The sequence below is a fragment of the Manis pentadactyla genome, chromosome 1 (genome assembly GCF_030020395.1).
Source record: "Manis pentadactyla isolate mManPen7 chromosome 1, mManPen7.hap1, whole genome shotgun sequence".
NCBI lineage: Eukaryota > Metazoa > Chordata > Mammalia > Pholidota > Manidae > Manis > Manis pentadactyla.
Genome location: NC_080019.1, coordinates 182,156,456 through 182,176,341, shown reverse-complemented (window position 1 = coordinate 182,176,341; position 19,886 = coordinate 182,156,456). Strand labels below are relative to the sequence as shown.

The following is a 19,886-nucleotide window of genomic DNA, read 5'->3' as shown; positions in this document are numbered from 1 at the left end:
TAAAGAAAATGTCTATTTCTCTATACATGCCTTTCTCTCCATCTCCGCTCCTCTCAATGCACAGAATCGAAAGGGGAAGAAAAGCTGTTAAGGAAACGTCTTTTTGGCTGAGATGTGTGATGAGGTAGATGGAGCTATGGTAATGCTCTCACAGCTATTTTTATACACTGCAAGGTGGCGCACACTTTATCGGGGTTTTTCCATCAAAGGCAAAAATCAAATTAGGTGATAGTGTTTTCTCTATTTGTTTCTTATCTCTTCATCGTTTGCATAATTCTTTCTTCAGGTGACTTGGGCTCAGTCTCTGGGTTGGGTCTCCAGGCAATGGGGGGAAGCTAACCCATCCCTCAGGATCCCAGGGAGGAAATGCCCATCTGTTCGTGTCAGCCTCTTACAGGTCCACAGGGAAAACTGTTCGAAAACCATTAAAAAAAACACATTTTTTTTCACTTTCACTCAAGTCTCTGTTGCCTGAAAGCCCACAATCAAGGAATAAGTCATTAAGCATGCTTTCTTCTCAGTTAGGATTCATGTGTGTGTGTGTTGGGGTTGTGGGGGGAGTGTCTGTGTGTTGACTGACTGATTTTGGTTACAAATGCCTTGAACATGTCCTCTTAAGGAATGGTGAAGTCCCATTAAGCCTGCAGGAGATCTGTGCATATCCAAAAGAATGTTAAGTCATCTTTTTTTTTGGTGTATGAAAGAAAGTGGAATTCAGGTTGTAACACCAAACAGAAGTAAACTCTGTGGAACCCGAGGACTTGGTTCATCTCTCTGCTGTACCTATTTGCAAGCTTCATATTGAATTAAGATGCAAGCTTCCAAACACTGGGTGGGGGGTGTGACACCGAGCAGTCACACACCATGATACTTTTTGGGTTCCATGCTCCATTTTAATTAAGTGCTATTTTTATTTTTCCCTCTGGAAACCAAGGATGCTGGCGAAGTATCTAAACACTTATATAAAGTGTGGAAGAAGGTTTGTACTCGGACAGAAACTGGAGGAAATGTGGGGGTGGGGTGGGGAATGTCGAAGGAAAAGACTGCATCCTGACAGTTTTGCCAGACCAGTAGATCTTCAATTGTAGTTTAGAGGTGATATTCTATGTAAAGGCAGAATGGGGCTGACGAATATGGTGCCTCTGAACAGCATTACTGTGAATCAGAAACAGGCTTCAGATGGATTAAGTAATAATAGATTAAAAATGTCCCCCTAGATTATTTTTGTTTCTCCTGGGCAGGATCAGTCCCTGTTAGGATGGAGAGCAGGTAACTGCGGCAGAAGCAGATGCTGGTCCGTTTATATTCCTTCTCAATTCACCAATTATTTTCCCTAAGGGACATGGAAACAATAGATTTGATCCATCAGACTAGTCAGATAGGCTAACGCTCAGAAGACCAGGACATCTCCTTCAATGTCACCACCACAAAATATAAGCCATTTCCAGAAATTCCCTTTTCTTATGAGCTATGTTTGTTTCACATGGCATTTTTATCAGTGCATATTATCTCACAATTTGTTTTAGAACCAGTTGCCAGAGGACAAAAGCGTTAGAGACATTGGAAGGCAAATGAGATTATCTTGTATATTATAACAACCACTATTTCATCATTTATTGTACAGTATCATGTTGTCAATGAATGTGCACAGATTTATTATATTAGCAAATGTTAGATGCTAAAAACATTTGGATCAGGAAAATGTCCCAGTGACATGCCAACATTGCCTTTCATTCTCTGTAAAACTACTTGCTGAAACATCTTTTGATTGATGGATGGCCTTTAAATGACTTCTGGTTCAACTTGAAACATTTTGTCATGTTCAAGTTCATCTTTTGAATCATGAGTTAAGTCATGGAAGGAGTAAACAGTTACTTCCTGTGGTCAAAATCTTGTCTCCTTCTTAATAGTGCTCAGTAGATAGCTCAAAAATGTCCTCCTTTTAAGTTTAAAAAAACACAGGTTTTATAGCCTTGATTAATCTTCAATGTATTAGGCTACCAAAGGCATGTAGGAGTCAATCCCAATTCCTCGCTGCTGATAAATAAATGAACCTCCGTGGCACCCAGAACGAAGCTTATTATTCGATCAGCTTGAGGCTCCGGGCACTCCATGCAATACTGAATTAATTCAACCAGATACCCTAGGGAATGGAATCTAAGCTCTGAAATTATACACCGGGAAGTGGACTGTCCTTTATTTGTTACTAAACTGCAATCATCACCCCACTTCCCAGGGATGCAATATCTTGGCTTTGCACTCCCTGCATGCCTTTGTGCTTCTCCCTTCCTGCTGCCCTTTGTGTTGTGTAAGTTGTACATACTGTGGTGTGCTGTTTTGTGTAATGACTACTCACAAAAAATTTACAGTGCTCTGAGTGCTAGCACACTCCTGATATTCAAACCCAACACATCGTCCTTTCCCAACAAGACTCCACATAAAAGAGAAGAATGCACCCTCAATGCACTCATATTCCAGAAGCTCTTTCCTCTCCAACCTTTTTTAATAGAATAATCCACCTGAAATTCTTCCCAAAAGAGGGATGTAGCAATCTTTACAAATCCCACCACTAAAATAATGTGTCCATGCATTCCATGATACAAGAAACAGCTATGCCTTTTATTTTTTCATAAATACTTGATATTTCACTCAGCAATATTGGATTTCTGACCTTATGCAAGTCACTCTGTAGGTTTGGAAGAAAGATACTAGTCACTCTCTGAGCACCCTTTTGTTGTGTCCCTTTTTTTAAAAAAAAGTTCTTAGTGTCATTTGCTCACTCATTTTCAAATGCTTCCCTTGGCTGTCCTAGATAATGATTGGCTGCTGCCACAATGTCCCTTTATGGAGTGAGAGAAAGCAAGACCAGACAATTAGGCTTCTGAGTGATCCTCCCCACAGAGAATGGATCCACTCTCTACTACTTCTCACTGGTGGATTACTGCTGTATGCTTTTGCTATACAGTTTGAAAATTGTAGTTCTGTTTCCTGGAGGCCCTCCTCCAAGGTCAGAGAAGAGAACTGATGCTAAATGTCCAGGCATCTGGTTACTGTATCCTTCCCCAGCACAAATGCCTCCAGAGATGTGCTTCCTGGACAGAGATGTTCATGTGCTGAGGTGTCCATTTACTTCAGTTAACAGGAAAAACCAGTTGACTACTTAGATTTAAAGTACACACACAAAGGGTTAACATCCAAAATATATAAAGAACTCACACGCCTCAATACCCAAAAAACAAATAAACCTATTAAAAAATGGGCCGAGGATATGAACAGATAATTCCCCAAAGAAGAAATTCAGATGGCCAACAGGCACATGAAAAGATGCTCCACATCCTAATTATCAGGGAAATGCAAATTAAAACCACAGTGAGATATCGCCTCACACCAGTTAGGATGGCCAACATAGAAAAGACTAGGAACAACAAATGCTGGCGAGGGTATGGAGAAAGGGGAACCCTCCTACACTGTTGGTGGGAATGTAAACCAGTTCAACCATTATGGAAAGCAGTATGGAGGTTCCTCAAAAACCTAAAAATAGAAATACCATATGACCCAGGAATTCCACTCCTAGGAATTTACCCTAAGAGTGCAGTTTCCCAGTTTCAAAAAGACATATGCACCCCTATGTTTATCTCAGCACAATTTACAATAGCCAAGATATGGAAGCAACCTAAGTGTTCACCAGTAGATGAATGGATAAAGAAGATGTGGTACATATACACAATGGAATATTATTCAGCTATAAAAAGAAAATAAAACCTACCATTTGCAACAACATGGATGGAGCTAGAGGGTATTATGCTCGGTAAAATAAGCCAGGCAGAGAAAGACAAGTACCAAATGATTTCACTCATCTGTGGAGCATAAGAACAAAGCAAAAACTGAAGGAACAAAACAGCAGCAGACTCACAGAACCCAAGAATGGACTAACAGTTGCCAAAGGGAAAAGGACTGAGGAGGATGGGGGGGAAGGGAGGGAGAAGGGGAATAAGGGGCATACAATTAGCACACCTAATATGAGGGGTTCACGGGGAAGGCAGTATAGCACAGAGAAGAGAAGTAGTGACTCTATAGCTTATGGACAGTGACTGTAATGGGGTATATGGTGGGGACTTGATAATGGGGAGAATCTAGTAACCACAATGTTGCTCATGTGATTGTATATTAATGATACCAAAATCTAAAAAATAAGTAAATAAAATAAAAAATAAAACACACACACACACACACACACACACACACATACACACACACTTGTTTTACTCATTTAAAGATTTGAAAACAAAAGGCTAAGGTCATTCAAACTCATATATACTGTCCACTTCTCAGGAATAGCCTGACCTTGACTACATTTTGATACTCTTTTAGTCTAGATTTGAAGGAACTTTTTTAACACAGTAAAAAAAAAATACCTCTCCTTTTTCTCATTTTATGGAAGAAAGTTCACACTGAATAGGATGCTGGGTCTTAGTTGATTGGAAATGAGCTGCAAAGATATCTGACCCCACTCTTTGTGGGGCTCATAAAGGAAATAAAAGCCAGACTTAAAGCTGTGAGTGCTTTTCATCAGCTGTTTCAAGTCTGTATTTCAAAAGAGAAGGATGTTGTGAGGCCGTTCAGCACTGCCATTTTCAATTATTAGTATAGCTCCTTTAAACACACACTTGACATTAATAGAAACACACTCCATTACTTAAAAAATAAGCTCCAAACACAGTTAGTTTCTCCACCTTTCAATACTTAATTAAAAACTAGGTTCCATTCTCCCAAGTGCCTAAGTCAAGGTTTCATTAGGAGGACAGCCAGGGCCCAATTAATACACAGCCTTCATAGAGCTAGAAATCAGTTATTCACAACCTAAGCATGGCTTTGCATGACACCCAGTAGATTCCAGGTGTGTTTAGCTCTGACTTATGTTTCCTAAAAGCAAGGGTCCCTGCCTCAAAAAAGTGGGAGAATGGTAGGGGGAGGTTGAAGAGAGAGAGAAGAAAAATTGTCACCCTTTCCTGGGTTTAAAACCAGTCAAGAAAACCGAAGATTCTTCAACTAACAGGCACGATGTTTTGCACATTTTGAGCTAGAGTGTCACACTTGATCCTGGAAAAACTGGTTATTAAAGGTGCTGTCCTCCATCCCAGGCCCTGCTTCTAGAAACAGGATCAAAATATTTTCAAATGCAAAAACTGAGTCCCTGAGCCCCACTGACCTAGACCTGTCTCCTTATTCACCAATCAACTATTAAATAGAGAAAGAAAGAAAAACAGGAAAATTGAGACATGTCACACTATTGTGTGAATGTGTGATATTCTTTGAAACTTCCTCAAAGACTTTACATGTCTAAAAAGGACATTTGTCAATCTAAATGAATTCCCAGCTACTGTATTTAGGTAGCAAATCAAAGTAAAGAAATAGAAAAGGAAAGGAGAGGCCTAGGATTCCCATGGGTGGTATGTTATTTAATCATCAGAAAAGCCCTCTTATCTCCATTTTGCTGGTGAGGAAACTGAGGCCCAACAGGGTTAATTAACTTGCCCAGGTCACACTGTTGGTAAATTGCAAAGCTTAGGATCTGTCTGTAAAGCTTGTCTTCTGTCCAGCTAGCCAAATGTGCTCCCGTTGGCGGAATATATTCAGGGATCAGGCATAGGTCTACCCTGTCCAACCCAGAGTCTGTCCAAGTGTTAAGTGTTCTTATACTACCCCTGTTTTTCATAGCTCCTTATTTTATCTGCTCCTATATTATAAATAAATAAAAGAATTTCACTAATAATTCCAAGTTAATCCACAACAGGACAAGCTTAAAGAAATTACCAGAGCATTCATTTAGCTGTCCTTTTATTATTAACATTTGTGTAGTTCTGAATATATACCAACATTTCATATGCATCTTCTCATTTGATCTTCTCACTGTCCCTATAACATACTTTGCAATTAGAGAACCAAAGCTCAGAAGGGTTAGCATCCTGTCCAAGGTCACACATCAGTTAGGTTTGCCCCGCTCTGAATCACATCTGCCTTCAGTCTCACCAGCCTGGAAGTAAATGCCTAGAGAACATTTCAGATAAATAGCACAAGTCCCTGAAGTGCTTCTCCTGAGTGCCTACAAAGACTAAACCAATCAATATATTTCTATAGAGCCTAATAACCCAGGAGTGACTTGGCCACTGGAGAAAATTGTGGGCCGTTACTTTTTAAAAAAGCAATGGGTTTTGCTGACTGTCAATCACTGTAGGTCTGTGATATAAAGCTCAGTGAGCAATACAAGTGAAAACCCTCATTGAAGAGTTCATAGTCAAATGGATGGACAAGACAGGCAAACGAATGAATAACAGAGATAAGCCCAGAACAGAGGTACAGGCAGAATCCTACAGGGGTACACAGGAGGCACCCCTACCCAATACTGGCCCCTCAAGGAAGACAGGCCAGAACTTAGTCTACTGCTCATCCACACCTTTTCTCCCATTTATCTTTTCCTTTTAGATGCCCATTCTCCCAAGTGCCTAAGTCAAGTTTTCATTAGGAGGTTCCATCATACACCCTGCTCCCTCCATCCCATTCCTTATAAATGTTTAGAGCACCAATGGTACCACTTTGGCAATGTAGGGTTTGTATCAAAAGAATGTAACCTCTGCAAGGGAGATGTTCTGTGTGTTTTGTTCATTGCTATGTTCTCTAATGCCTAGAACAGTGCCTGGCATATAAGTAGGTGCTCAACAAGTACATATTAGAAGATATATCTGATCCCCCTTTAAGAATTCTTTATTTAAAAAAGAGCAATGAACTCAACAAATTAAAAACAAAAGGACTTCCCCCCATCCACCCCAAATAGCACAAATTTCCCCTGTTCCACCAACATACTCATTGCTCCATTGTTTTGTTTTCCCACAATTAGTAGTTACCACTGTGATGTCCCAGCATCCTCTTCCCAGACAATGAGCTTTTGGGTCCATTCCTGGTGTAGAAGGGGCCTCTCTCTAGTATAAATGCCATCACTGACAGCCAGCAGCCTCTGATGTACTGTGCTCTGTGTAGATTGGGATTTGGAACTCCAACAGTGGGCTTAACATGACAGATGGCAACAAAGACAGGTCCAACAATATCACCGATTCACTGGCCAATCGAACCCTCATCGTCACCACCATTCTGGTAAGTTGATTCTAGAATTCAGACTGCCATACCCAGACTCTTGTCCTAAGCATTGAAGGATTCTTCATCTCTCTTTATCATGCTGACCACTCTTGTCTGCAAATGTCTATTTTTAATTGGCACATTAAAAGCATATGTTAATATATACCTGTATTTGGATTGAATTTTAAGCTTCCACCAGTGTTCTAAAGATCTGCCTCCTTCAAGCCATCCTCAGCTCTGCTCTGCCCCACTGTCCGGCCCCAGCCAGCTGGTCTCATTGCTCTCTGGCTGCGGGGAGGTTTCAACCCCCAGGAGACTCTGGCTAGAGACCAGGGAGTGCGCAAAGAAAGTAAGGTCATTTCTTCCCCTGCCCCCCAGTGATTTTTTTAGAACTTCTGTCCTTCACAACCACCACTCCTGTCCCATCAATGATCCTGCTTCCGCACTCTGGCTGTACTGGACTCCAGGAGCACCGTTTCCTCCTGCCCGTCTCAGTCCTGACTGGCACCAGCATCCTGATTATGTTGGTCCCTGGGTGTCTACACTGCCCTTGCTCTCACTTCCATCCTTGGATCCTTTTGCCCTGCTCACTCCTCTGTAAAAAGCCTCTTTATTAGCTACTCTTCAAAGACCCGGGCATAGGTACTCCCTACTTCCTATGGGAACAATCATCATGCCCCCTTCCAGCCACTGCACATCCACAGGTTGTTCATTCTCCCCCTTCCCCACCCTAACCCAAGGGATAAAGGGCAGGACTGGCTACCTCTAAAATCCTCACTGTCAGACATTCTTGCGTTATTTGATTCCATCCATAATGTCAGACCAATTGCTTTCTGAAACCATTAACTTCTGAGATTTGTTCACCCAAAATAAAAACTGTTTTGTTTTTCTGGTGATTATTTTCTCTGCAACTATCTCTTGGAAATGCAGTTTTCTATTTCTATCAGTTTCTTTTAAGATAAGCCTAAACAGGACTTAAATGTCTGGGAAAAAAATGCATAATGAGAAGAAGTAAAAGTATATCAGTCTTATAGCAACTATTATGCTTTCATAAAATAAAATTAATTTTCATTTAGTCAAATAAAAATTAATACGGTTATAGATAAATGGTAGTAAAGAAATGTCCATATTCATAGAATAGGGGATTTATCATGTATGGAAAGAATTACCAAATGTAAGATTTGAGGTGAGTTCAAGTAAGAAAATGAAACTGATGATAAAAGAAGATATAGAAATAGTCTTTGAATAGATACCCTGAAGAAAACCAACCAAAATATGTGGAGAATAAATGAATAGTGAAACTGAGATGAAATGTAGCTGAGAGATGAGGAAATGAGAATATTCAGTACATAGAGAGTTTGAAGAACAAGAGGATATATTTGCTGATTTGGGTGTCCATTTTGTTAGTTGGTGAAGTCCTTTGATAAAAGCCAGAAGGGAGGCAGCTCATGCAAAGACAGTGTGGGTGTGGGCACACCTGGAAGCCAGAAATCCAGCCATCTGGTCCTCTACTGCCCTTTCCACTTAGACCCAAAGCTTAAAGGTGCCTGTATCTCTATCACACATCCACTCACAGCCTTGCCCTCAGCAGTGGAGGAAACCACGCTCATTCAGAAAGGGGGCAAAAGTAATCCAGGAAGTGTTCCTTATTTGTAGAGGAAACAGGAAGGATGAGATTAGCAAAGGCAGGAAGGGGAGGGACTCATTTCAGGACTCTCAAATTGTAAACTTTTTTAAATCTTCAAGTCCTTAAAATCTATTCATATCTTGAAAATCTTTCAAATATTTTAAAGCTTCTCACTGTTGATGGAGCTTGTGTGAGTAATTTCTGCCTTCTGTCATAACACGGTTTTCACATTTGGTGGGTTTCCTGTAGGAAGAACCCTACGTGATGTACAGGAAATCTGATAAGCCCCTATATGGAAATGACAGATTTGAAGGATATTGTCTGGATCTGTTGAAGGAATTGTCAAACATCTTGGGTTTCATTTATGATGTTCAGCTCGTCCCTGATGGTAAATATGGAGCCCAAAATGACAAAGGAGAGTGGAATGGAATGATCAGAGAACTTATAGATCACGTAAGCAAACATACGTCTCCTATATGTGGGTTTTAAGTGTCTAGAAAAATTCAGACTGAAAAGAAGTAAAAGAAAAGAGAAAAAATGGTTATGTCCAGATCAGAAGAAATGTTTCACTTTTTGAATCCAGTGGTTTAAAAAGTAAGAGAAAACAACCTAGAAATGGAGTTTGCTTCCTTGGAGGGGCAAGTAGGGATAAAAATTTAGGATAAAAATGTACAGGTCTATCCTTCATTCTAAAGAATAAACCACAGTGATTCTTAAATTAGATAAAGAATTCTACAGTTTGCATTTCAGAGCAAAATCTCAGCTTGTCAGCTAATTTTATGATCAAGTTGCTCATTCCTTGCTTTTCTCACATGCCCTTTCGAAAGACATCCCCCTGCAATTTTTTCCTCCATTTAGTTCCAGAATGCATATATGCCTGTCTGTGTGCATTTCGTACCTTCTGGTTTCTCTGCTAATAAATACAATTTAATAAGCATAACTGGGTAAATCAACTACCCAAGCCAATCACCAAAGAAGCTTCTTGAGTCAGAAACGTTTGGAGTTGAGACCAGGGATCAGGAGTACCCAGGTAAAGTCCAGACATTCTCTGGGAAGCTGGACAAGTAAGCTGATGGTTTCAAACTTGCTTTTGCAGAGGGCTGATCTGGCAGTGGCCCCTCTCACCATCACTTACGTGCGAGAGAAAGCCATCGACTTCTCTAAGCCCTTCATGACCCTGGGCATCAGCATTCTCTACCGGAAGCCCAACGGCACCAATCCAGGAGTCTTCTCCTTCCTCAATCCCCTGTCTCCTGACATTTGGATGTATGTGCTTTTAGCCTGCTTGGGCGTCAGTTGTGTACTCTTCGTGATTGCAAGGTAAGCTCGAGAACTACTGAACTTAAAACAGATCTAGGTCAACTTCTGTTTGACCTGTATGCTCAAGAGGTACACATCAGTTAAGAACTTTAAAATGTTCTTTTAGTTTTGCCTCCTGTTGTATTCTGTCAAGTTCTCCCTCCTAAAAGCCACTCTATAAATGAATACCTTCTAATTATTAACAAGGTACTTTTAAAATGCAGCAAGAAGATAAATTTTTTATCATTTAATTGTATCAGTATTTCATGCAACACAAAATGGTTATTTACCCATTTCCCCTGAATCATCTTATAACAAAAGCAGTGGCTCTGCTAATAAATCTGAAATATTTCAAAAGGAAAAGTAAAATGGTGTCCAGATACCAGACCTCTGAAATACTTGGTTAAGCAAAACAGAAAAAAGTTAGCTAGAAATTGTTGTAACAAATACATACTGGAACACAAGACTGTGAAACCTTCAGAAAAATACTTTGAAATTTTTATTTAAAAATATTAGAGTTAACAAGAAAATTCTAGAAATAACTGTGAAAGCAAAGATAATTTACACATAGAGTTGGAGGCATGAAATTATTCAGGTTAGGTTTTATTTTCCAAGATAGCTCTATGTTTAACCATATCACTCTACACAGTTCTTCAAAGGATTTTTATACCTTTCACTAGATTTTATTTTCTAAACACCTTTGATGCTGAATTTGAAACACAGCTATTTATCTCTCTATTGGCTTATGCATTTGATATCCCTAGAAAGATGATGCAACAATGTAACTACTTTTCTATATCCCATACTCATTTTAAAATTTTTCATCTTTAAACCAAACTCAGTCAACTTTTTCCCTAATCAATTTTTGTTTTCCCTCCAGGAATTTCTAAGAGAAATATTTCTTCATGCTAGCTCTTGTCATTGTCCACTGCCTGGTTTTGATTAATACCAGGTAACTCTTTCCCTGGCAAAATTATAAAGAAAACTTGGGAAAATAACCCAGGTTGGAAAGATTTTAAAGATCCATAAAGCAGACATAGTCAAATTAAATTAATATATGATCTCACATATGGGTATTTATACATTCACTATGAAATAAATGTTTTCTCCATACCTTATAAAATGTACCATTACCAAATCCTAAATCATTTTTCAAGTTTTGGCCAAATAGACTACTTTTAATTAATGACCAAAGATCTTTCTCCATATGTCTTACAACAGAGTATAATATATTGACATTATGTATAGTGATATTATCCTTTATGTCCTAAATCAGTGGTTCTGAAGTAGAAGAGATGTTGTACCCCAGAGGACATTTAGCAATGTTCTGTAATATTTTTTGGTTGTCAGTTAAAGGTGGAGGATGCTACTGGTATTAAATGGGTAGAGTCCAGAAATTCTGCTACACATCCTACAGTTTGAAGGACAGTCCCCCACAACAAAGAATCACCCCCAAATGTCAATAGCACCAAGTTTGAATGACCATGCTCTAAATAATTAAAGACATTGCTTTGGATGTCACATTTTAAAAGATAAGTCATTTGCCTTTGGAGGTGTATTTCTCATTACTGCTCCCAAGTGAAATTAATACTGCCCTAGCAGGCCACTTAATAAAATGACTACAGTAAGGTAATATACCCTCCAACAATGTGTAAAATATCTTGTGTTGGCTCGTTGCTTCATTCCTCTGCTCTGGGGCCCACATCTGTTGGGTGATATTAGGAACACAAGAGCAATCCCAGCAGCAGAGGACAGCAGAGAAGTGAGTTTCCATGCCCCAAGTCTGCTGCTCTATGAGCAGAAGTGGCAAGGCCGTGCTGATGAGCAACCACACTGTTTGACACAACTGACTTGATCAAAGGCAGTGAGAGAAAAACCACAGAAGCATCCAGAAGTTCTCACAAGCATGCAGGTTCAAAGTACCCTTTTACACTTGACCGCAAAGTGCCTTTAAATTCCCTTATTTTTGTCATCAGAATATGTCTGAGTAGTGGAACATTCGGTACAGGTTTTCCCCTTCCTTATTCTGTCTGTTCCTCTATAAGCTCTTGTTGACCCAGAGCCCTATACTTTCTGACTTCATTCTATTCTATTAAGAAAATATCCCCCCCTCAATCAATACTATCTATTCAACATTCCCACTCACTGATAATACCATTTATAAGCCAGCCCTTTATTTAGCTTGTCCTCCTTACTGTCCCCTTCATGCTGTCTTTCCTCTTGCCCTGGGTCTTGGGGAAGTGGAGTCACCAGGTATCAAACGCAGACTTGAGAACGGCTTGGTGGTGAAGCGTGGAAAATATCTCCCTGCCGTCCGAAGGTGCCCTGTCATGAGGGTCGTACTCTCAACCATGCTCATCCTCTCCACACTTTCAATCCATTCCTGCCTCTACTTCATAAAACTGCTAACCATATTGTGGAGGTGATTCCCAAAGACAAAATCCTTGTTGAAGAGGCTTGCCGGATCCCTTTTACTCCCCACCACCGTAGCTTGAGACCGTGAACTTGGTCACCCCATACCAAAAAGCTAAGATGTAAAATCTTTCTGTTACTACCTTAGTAGTTTGCATTCAAAGTCAGTGAAGTAGAAAAGAAAAAGTTAATCTCATAATCATCTTTAGCTCTAGAGAGGATTTTGAATTTACATTTTGAAGTATATCCTTTTATGTTCAATTAAAAGGGAAAAATAAAGCCCATCACTGCATTTAGGCTAATGCTCTCACTAGACAGATTCTTCGAAATCATTTGCTGACCTGAATTGAATTTATATAGTGAGAAAAACGAAGGAAAAGGATTTAAAAATTTTAGTTAATGTGACTTGTTACAAAAGTGCACATCAGTGTTTTTGTTTCATGGTTGGCTTTTTTTTTTAAATAACCTCAAGTATTTTATGTTCATCATGAACACACAATTTAGATAGACCAAATATCCAAAATACAATGTCGGCTTACATTTTATGATTTATGTTTGTTTTCTTAAGTTCGCAATTAGCAAAAAAAAAAAATCAAGGAAACATTTGACTGGAACTCTAAGATTGTGACACAAGCCCAGCAGTTTCTACAAGTTCAAGTTCAAATAGAGCTTTCTCCTTTATGATCTCCCTCTCCTCAGTGCAGCCCAATATCCATTCTCAGCCATAAAAAGAGTACTTTAATTAGTGATCTTCAATATGAAGATCATTTTATATCTTCCATATCTTCCATTCAAGAAAAAGCCTGGCATATATGAACATAACCCCCAAATGAACCTCTACATTTCCACATAATGCTACTCTTTCATATGCAAATTTTGACACAGATTCTAAGCACATTTGTCCCTTTCTCTGTCGTTCTACTAAAGATCAGCATCAACTGGGGACAGCAGCTTCAGAGTACCACTGGTGCAGGTCACATATTGATTTTCCCACAGACTTCCTGCTGCTGACACTGCTGTCACCCTGGCTTTCTTTAAGCAGGCATAGGAATTTCAAATTGAAATCACTACGTGCAGGCCACAGGTAGGTCTGGGTCACTCTGAAAGCCAGTGTCTTGAAGCTCAGCAGCATGACAGTCTTCTTCAGTCCACACGTGCAACAAGTCACTCAGAATTCTGGAGAGAGTCTAAAATATCTCTTCAGAGGGGCAGAATCACATTACTATTTAGACAGTTTTCCTTTTTACCATAGGAAATTAGATTACTTGTTCACTTATAACTGCAAGTATGAAACCCTGAAACAAGACCAAGTTCAAAGCAGCATTCCAAAGGAAGTGGTGAGCTCATTGATCAGCACATATATGGGGGAGAAGTACCTGAATATCAGTGGTGCTTAGGCATTGCAAGTTTTATGGTCTGTTTAGAAAAACTTAGCAATGCATAAGCCTGCTGATTTATTACAATCAGTATTTTTAAATTATTGTACAAGTGACAATGATATTGCTTAAGTAACAGAATCTTTACTCTGCACACGGTTTCAATTAGCAAGTTCATTAATATTGCCATTCATTTCTTTAGCTAGGCAACCTACGACGGTTAGAAGAGTATAGAAATTCAAAGCTTAATTATATTGTTGAAACAGTTAAATAAAACATATTGGCATGGCATTGTCAATTAAAGCTATATTCATAACCTTCACAGGAGCCCACACTGTGTGCCCTGGAGCTGTGGAGAAGGCACTGTAATGAATTGTATACCATTACTGTGGGATGAACCCCAAGGCTGTTATCCCAGTCCCCCTAAGACCTGATGAGGGGACACTGTATGCTTTCCAGAAGGCATACAGGGGATTTAGGGAATGGTATTTCATTAAAAGGAGCTGTCTGCCCAGTTCCCTGTGCATGATTCACAGTGTGCCTTGCTTTTTGCTATACATAATGTATGCACCTTAATCCCGGCTCTCCCCAATGTGTCAGCAACCTGCTATTGTTTACTGCTGAAACCTTATGGCTGCAGAGCATTCCATATGTTCTCATCGGTTTTATGGCATTTTAACATTACTCTAACACTCCTGCTTGCATTGAAAGAACCAGTGGCAAATGGCAAAGCTTCCGGTGCTAAGAACTACTGCGTTTTAAATCATTTCCTGATCACTTTGCAGAGCATCTGCTAATGTCTCTCTGGAAAAATGTGTCCCTTGGCAAGACAGCCCTAAAAAATAACCACAGAGCCGGGGCCTCCTTGGTCTGTAAAGGTCAGACAGATGTTTAGAAAACAGAGAAGGAACCAAAATTCTGTTCTGTTCCCTGAATTTTTATTTTAATACACCCTGAAAATGTCTGCATTCCCTCTTCTTTACAAATAAGGAAACTAAGGCAAGAGAGGTGAAGTGAATGACTGGTTCAAGGTCAACTTCCAGACTAACTAGGGCTGGAGATCAAGTGACTATAGCCCGTAATTCTGGAAACCATGAAAAACAAATAAAAAGGGAATTATGAATCCAAAACTGCAGTGGACATGCTTTAGAGTTAACACTAATGAACCCCCTATGCCTAGGACAGAACACTTCTAAGTTTTAACTTCATCTCTTCATTTAAGAATTGTGATTTTTGTTTCCATATATGTACTATCCTAAAGAAAAAAAAAAAAACAGATACACCCAAATCCAGACCTTTTTGTTCACTACTTTTTTTTAAGTTTTGCAGCCCCTTTAATGCATTATGAAATCACTAAATCACAAACTTCTTGTAAGCATCTGACCACAGAGCCCCTAGGAGGCCCACCAGGCCTCATCTCGGCATCTCCCACAGCAGTAAGCAAACCAGTATCTTGACATTGTAGCTGGTACATAGCAAGTGTGCGTAGCGGTCATCACTAACTTGGTGGGATAACTCCTTGGGATGAGTGAACCATGCTTTACAGTTCATCTACTTGCTCAGTAAAAGGGAAATGAATGGAAAATTCACAACTCAGTACATTTAGATCCAAGGAGTACAACTCCAGCTGACCAACGTCTTTGGCTTAGAAGTAAGTCTGGTAAATAGAATGTCTCAAGGCTCCTGTGCACTCTGCCCCCCACAGCTGTAAGTTTGTGAAACCAGCCTGTACAGTTTTGGTTTGATGCTTTTCTCACCGTTGATTGTTGGGTTTTCTGCATTGCTCAGCAGGTTTTATGGTGCTGCTTGGGTTCATCTGATGTTCACAGACTGTTTCTGTTAACTGCCACAGGTTTACACCCTACGAGTGGTATAACCCCCACCCATGCAACCCCGACTCAGACGTGGTGGAAAACAATTTCACTTTACTAAACAGTTTCTGGTTTGGAGTTGGAGCTCTCATGCAGCAAGGTACACCGGTTGCCCGTCTTTGTCACAGGCACCCCACAGTCTGCTGACAGGCTTTTGTGCTGGTAAACTCCACCAAGGAACTGGAGGGTAGGCTCAAAAACCATCTCAGGAGTTAAAAACCTAGAACCTGACTTCCCAGCCAGTTCTAAAAATAACAGAGACAAAAATATGACCTAAATGGAAGTCCTTTGCTATGTATCTAAAATAAGACCTGTAACAAGCAGTGAATACCAATTTTCCTGGAGGGGAGTAAAGGATAAAGTACCTTAAATTTTTTTTACAAATTTGCATAGATGGAGGGATCAGTCTTTTATTCTTCCTTCTCTGCAAGTCAGAGGTTCTCAAGGAGTGAAATTTGAATCCTTTGAAAATTAAGTTGACTGAACGTTCTTCCAATAGCTGGCAGTACCTAAAACTGTCACCTAAATACCACTCTGAGACCCTACTGGGATTCATCGTAGCTTCCCAGTAACTTTTACAATCTCCCTTAATTGGCAACCATAGCAATGATAAACTCTAGGGATTGGGGAAATAAAATTCAAACCATAGAAGAATAGCATACTTCATACATTTTTCTATAATTAGGGGGATTTTGATTTTGCTGGGAAGGGAAGAGTGAGTTGTCTTAACTTCTGGAAGAAATACAGCTCTTTTGTAGTTTTTCCTCAGCTTTGATTCCAGGTGTAGGGTCTAGAAAATATTCCTTAAGATTGAATGCATTAATTTAAGAAAATCATAAGTCACAGATGCTGTTGTGTTTGGAGTATCTGCTCATTTGGCAATAAGCTGCAAAAATAAATTGGCAAAAGAAAATTCAATTGAGACATATATTAAACCTGTTTATTACTTGGGGGTGAACCCCTAAGACTTCTCATGAGGAAGTGGATATCATACTACTTGAAATGGTTGTATTTTGTGTCTATGAACTAAAAGAAGGGAACAAGTGTCTCTACTGTGAAAACACCAAACAATTGAGGAGGGTGGGTAAATCCTCTCATCATGCAATTAAGCATAGTTTATGCAGGCACTGTTAAATAGATTTAGACACAGCCCCTGATTTACTAGAAATCACATGCATGTGTTTAGAGCATAGCACAGATAAATCTTTCATGAAAACCCATTAAAAGCCATACACTGCTTTACTGGTGCATTTAATTTTTAGGACATTTATCTTATGAGCAATTACTTTCAAGGAGTAAAGGAGACCCCCTTCCTTCCCTAAAGCTTGTCTTCCCATACCATTAGAATAGAAAAATACAGACTTGGATGTCACAGAGCATGCAGACTGTCTGGGCAGGTACACATGACTGTGTCTGCCTTCTGTCATGTGAATGCACCTGCCCCCAAACTTCTCTTTCATATTCTACCTGTTTGGAGTTTACCATCATCCACAGCAAATCGTGGGGTGCAGTGTGTGCTAGTTACCACTACCTTGGGTACATGACAGTCAGCCCCAACCAGACTCTGCTTGTTTTTCAACAGGCTTAAAAATATTTGTCAGGTGAAATAAATGTGGCCATATGTAAATTTGTGATACTGGTGACTGTGCATCTGTCCTTAGCATGTGACATTGGACCAGGTAGCTAACATCTGTATTGACTGTTGTGCTCTCTTGTTAGCAGAAGCTTGTCACTGTACTCAATTGGAAACCATTGTGTTTAATTTCTTTTTTAATGTGATGATCAGACTTTCTCTTTTCTACAGAGCGTGAGCAAAGTCTGGATCAGGATTGGCTGTCATGTCTGCCGTAAAAGGCACTAAAGAGACTTCAGCAAGTATTGTCTCTCATCCCAAATATTTTCTAATAATGTTTAACTCTACTTTCATTGCTTCCATAACTTCATCCTCTAGAGCTGGAACTTAGATAAACCATCTCTACTTGAGGGAAGCCATTTCAAAGTATATCAATCAACACTGAGAGTCATGAAAAGTTACAAGATTGAGTGAAAATAAAAACCACAATGAAATGTCATAAAATATAATTCATACCATCTACCAAGGTTTAAAATGTACTCTGACTAGCTTTCTACTAATTATTTTTTAATTTCCAAGATAACTTCACCAAAAGTATAAATATGTAAAGTGTGATAGATATGAGTCTATATTATTTATTACATGTCAATAGTTGGTTATCCATCTGTCTGTCCAGTTTCACTGCCATGTAATACGTAATTATGAAAATGCACAAATAACAAATTAAAACTTTATCTTTTCATAAATACAACCAAATAACATAAGGATAAACCTATAGCAGAAAATCTATACCTATAAACTATAAAAATAAACCTATTAATTGTATTACTTATTCCCCCTAGCTATTTTATTAAGTGAATGGTATTTTAATAACCAACTAAAAAGCTAACATAATATCATACAGGCACAAGGCTGCTAGAACAATTAAATATAAAGGTATGAAACTACCTTGGGCATTAAACACACAGACACACCCAGAGGCATATCAATCCCATCAAACCACAAGATTAAAACAACAAATTATACCACTAAATCCTTGGAGGCAATTTAGAGGAAATCATTATAAATCTGTGTAATATTACACACCAAAATTCAAACAAAAAGAAGAAAGAAATACAAACCACAATTAAACAACTGACCTCATTAAAAGAAAATGAAGTTCAAAGATAGCATTAGGAGAATGTGTCTGTTAATTCAAAGCCCAGAAACTCTGCCAACCTTGGTCTGCTTATCATGAGCTTTGAGCTGGCTTTGACTTTATCAGCAATATGTGTCTGTTTATAGATTAAACTTAAGCATAAACTCATTTATTTATAGATCAGTAAACTCCAATTTCCCTTCCATCTTAAGCCATTAAATACAAAATTTCAAAACACCCCATCAGAATTCGTGAAAGAATCCTTTAAACTAGATATTGCACCTGCTGTACTTCACCCTTTGAATTTTTAAACTTAGGGTGTTTTCCTTCCACTTTGTAACTAGTCCAATGAACTTTGTCATGCCTCCAATTTTATGGAGGAGATGCTAAGTACAGAACCAGCGCTGAATTTGAAGCAAGCAGATTAGCCAAAACCTATTCATGAATTAGTACAATTGGAGTGAGCTTGCATAAACCCTTCTACCCCTTTTGATTCTATTGGTGGATTTACAGGCTTTTTGACCAAAAGTTTTGAGCTAGAAAGTATTCACAGATAATTGTCCTGTGTGAAGTAAACTTGCTCCGTATACCCTTTCTTTTAGAGAAGAATGTTTTCTTGGTAAACACATTAAGTGCTTCCATGTTTTCTTTAACAATCAGGAATCATCTGATGATATCTAAAATGTATATTTTTACTCCTTTTCATCGGAGAAGCATCCAGTCTTTGAACTGTAATTAAGAAAGAGTATTTTATTTAAGAAGAAAATTGCCTTTCACTTTTGTTTTATTTAAGAACAAAAATGCTTTTCGGTGAATATAATCTTTTCAATCAAATAAGAATCTTCTTTAGAAAAAAGTCATTCTGACTTCAAAAGAAAAAAAAATAAAAAATGATTGATCTACTTGTCAAGTATAGCTGTATCCTATTTCATTTGATTTGTAAAATCCCAATGTTTTACTAACATACATGTGATAAATGGCAGATGTTAATCTTTTGGAAACTTCTCCCATTCTTTAAGTTTAAATAAGAGTAGGTTACCGTTTCAAAGCTTTCATAGTTGTACAAAGACCTAGAACACTTTATTTCACACAAAAAGATGCATCATATTAGACAATAGTAAAAAAAAAACAGAAGTCTGGAGATTGACGCTCAACAAAAACAAACGCAAATCTAAGCAACTAAACTAGCTCTATAAATTGTAGACATAGACTATCTTAGGGTCAAAACCATTTAATACCATTCAAATGTTAATAAATTACATTTTAAGCAGCAGCAATGATTAATGACACAAAATCGTTTAGAGCTTGCTCTCTTTTCTTAAAAATGCATCTATTTCACCTACACACAAGAGAGTAAATCCTTGATGGATTTATAATGTTTGTATCACACAAATGCATTACTTCCCTTGACTAGTGTTGAATCCTAAGTCTTCCCTCTTCTGACTGTGTCTAACACTCT

At 38.8% G+C, this 19,886-nt stretch overlaps 1 protein-coding gene across 8 annotated transcripts in view; it reads left to right on the top strand.

Annotated features, from left to right (window-relative positions):
- The window catches only part of GRIK1 (glutamate ionotropic receptor kainate type subunit 1), a 366,591-nt gene that overhangs the window by 309,653 nt on the left and 37,052 nt on the right, over window positions 1-19,886 (top strand). For 4 of the 8 annotated variants that reach the window (XM_057503948.1, XM_036926319.2, XM_036926327.2 and 1 more), the window contains exons 9-13: window positions 935-979; window positions 7,036-7,149; window positions 9,008-9,211; window positions 9,855-10,078; window positions 15,698-15,816. In XM_057503948.1, the coding sequence (XP_057359931.1) occupies window positions 935-979; window positions 7,036-7,149; window positions 9,008-9,211; window positions 9,855-10,078; window positions 15,698-15,816 (706 nt within the window). The remainder of the gene's footprint in view (window positions 1-934; window positions 980-7,035; window positions 7,150-9,007; window positions 9,212-9,854; window positions 10,079-15,697; window positions 15,817-19,886) is intronic. The other 4 variants (XM_036926325.2, XM_036926321.2, XM_036926328.2 and 1 more) reach the window with 1 other exon arrangement.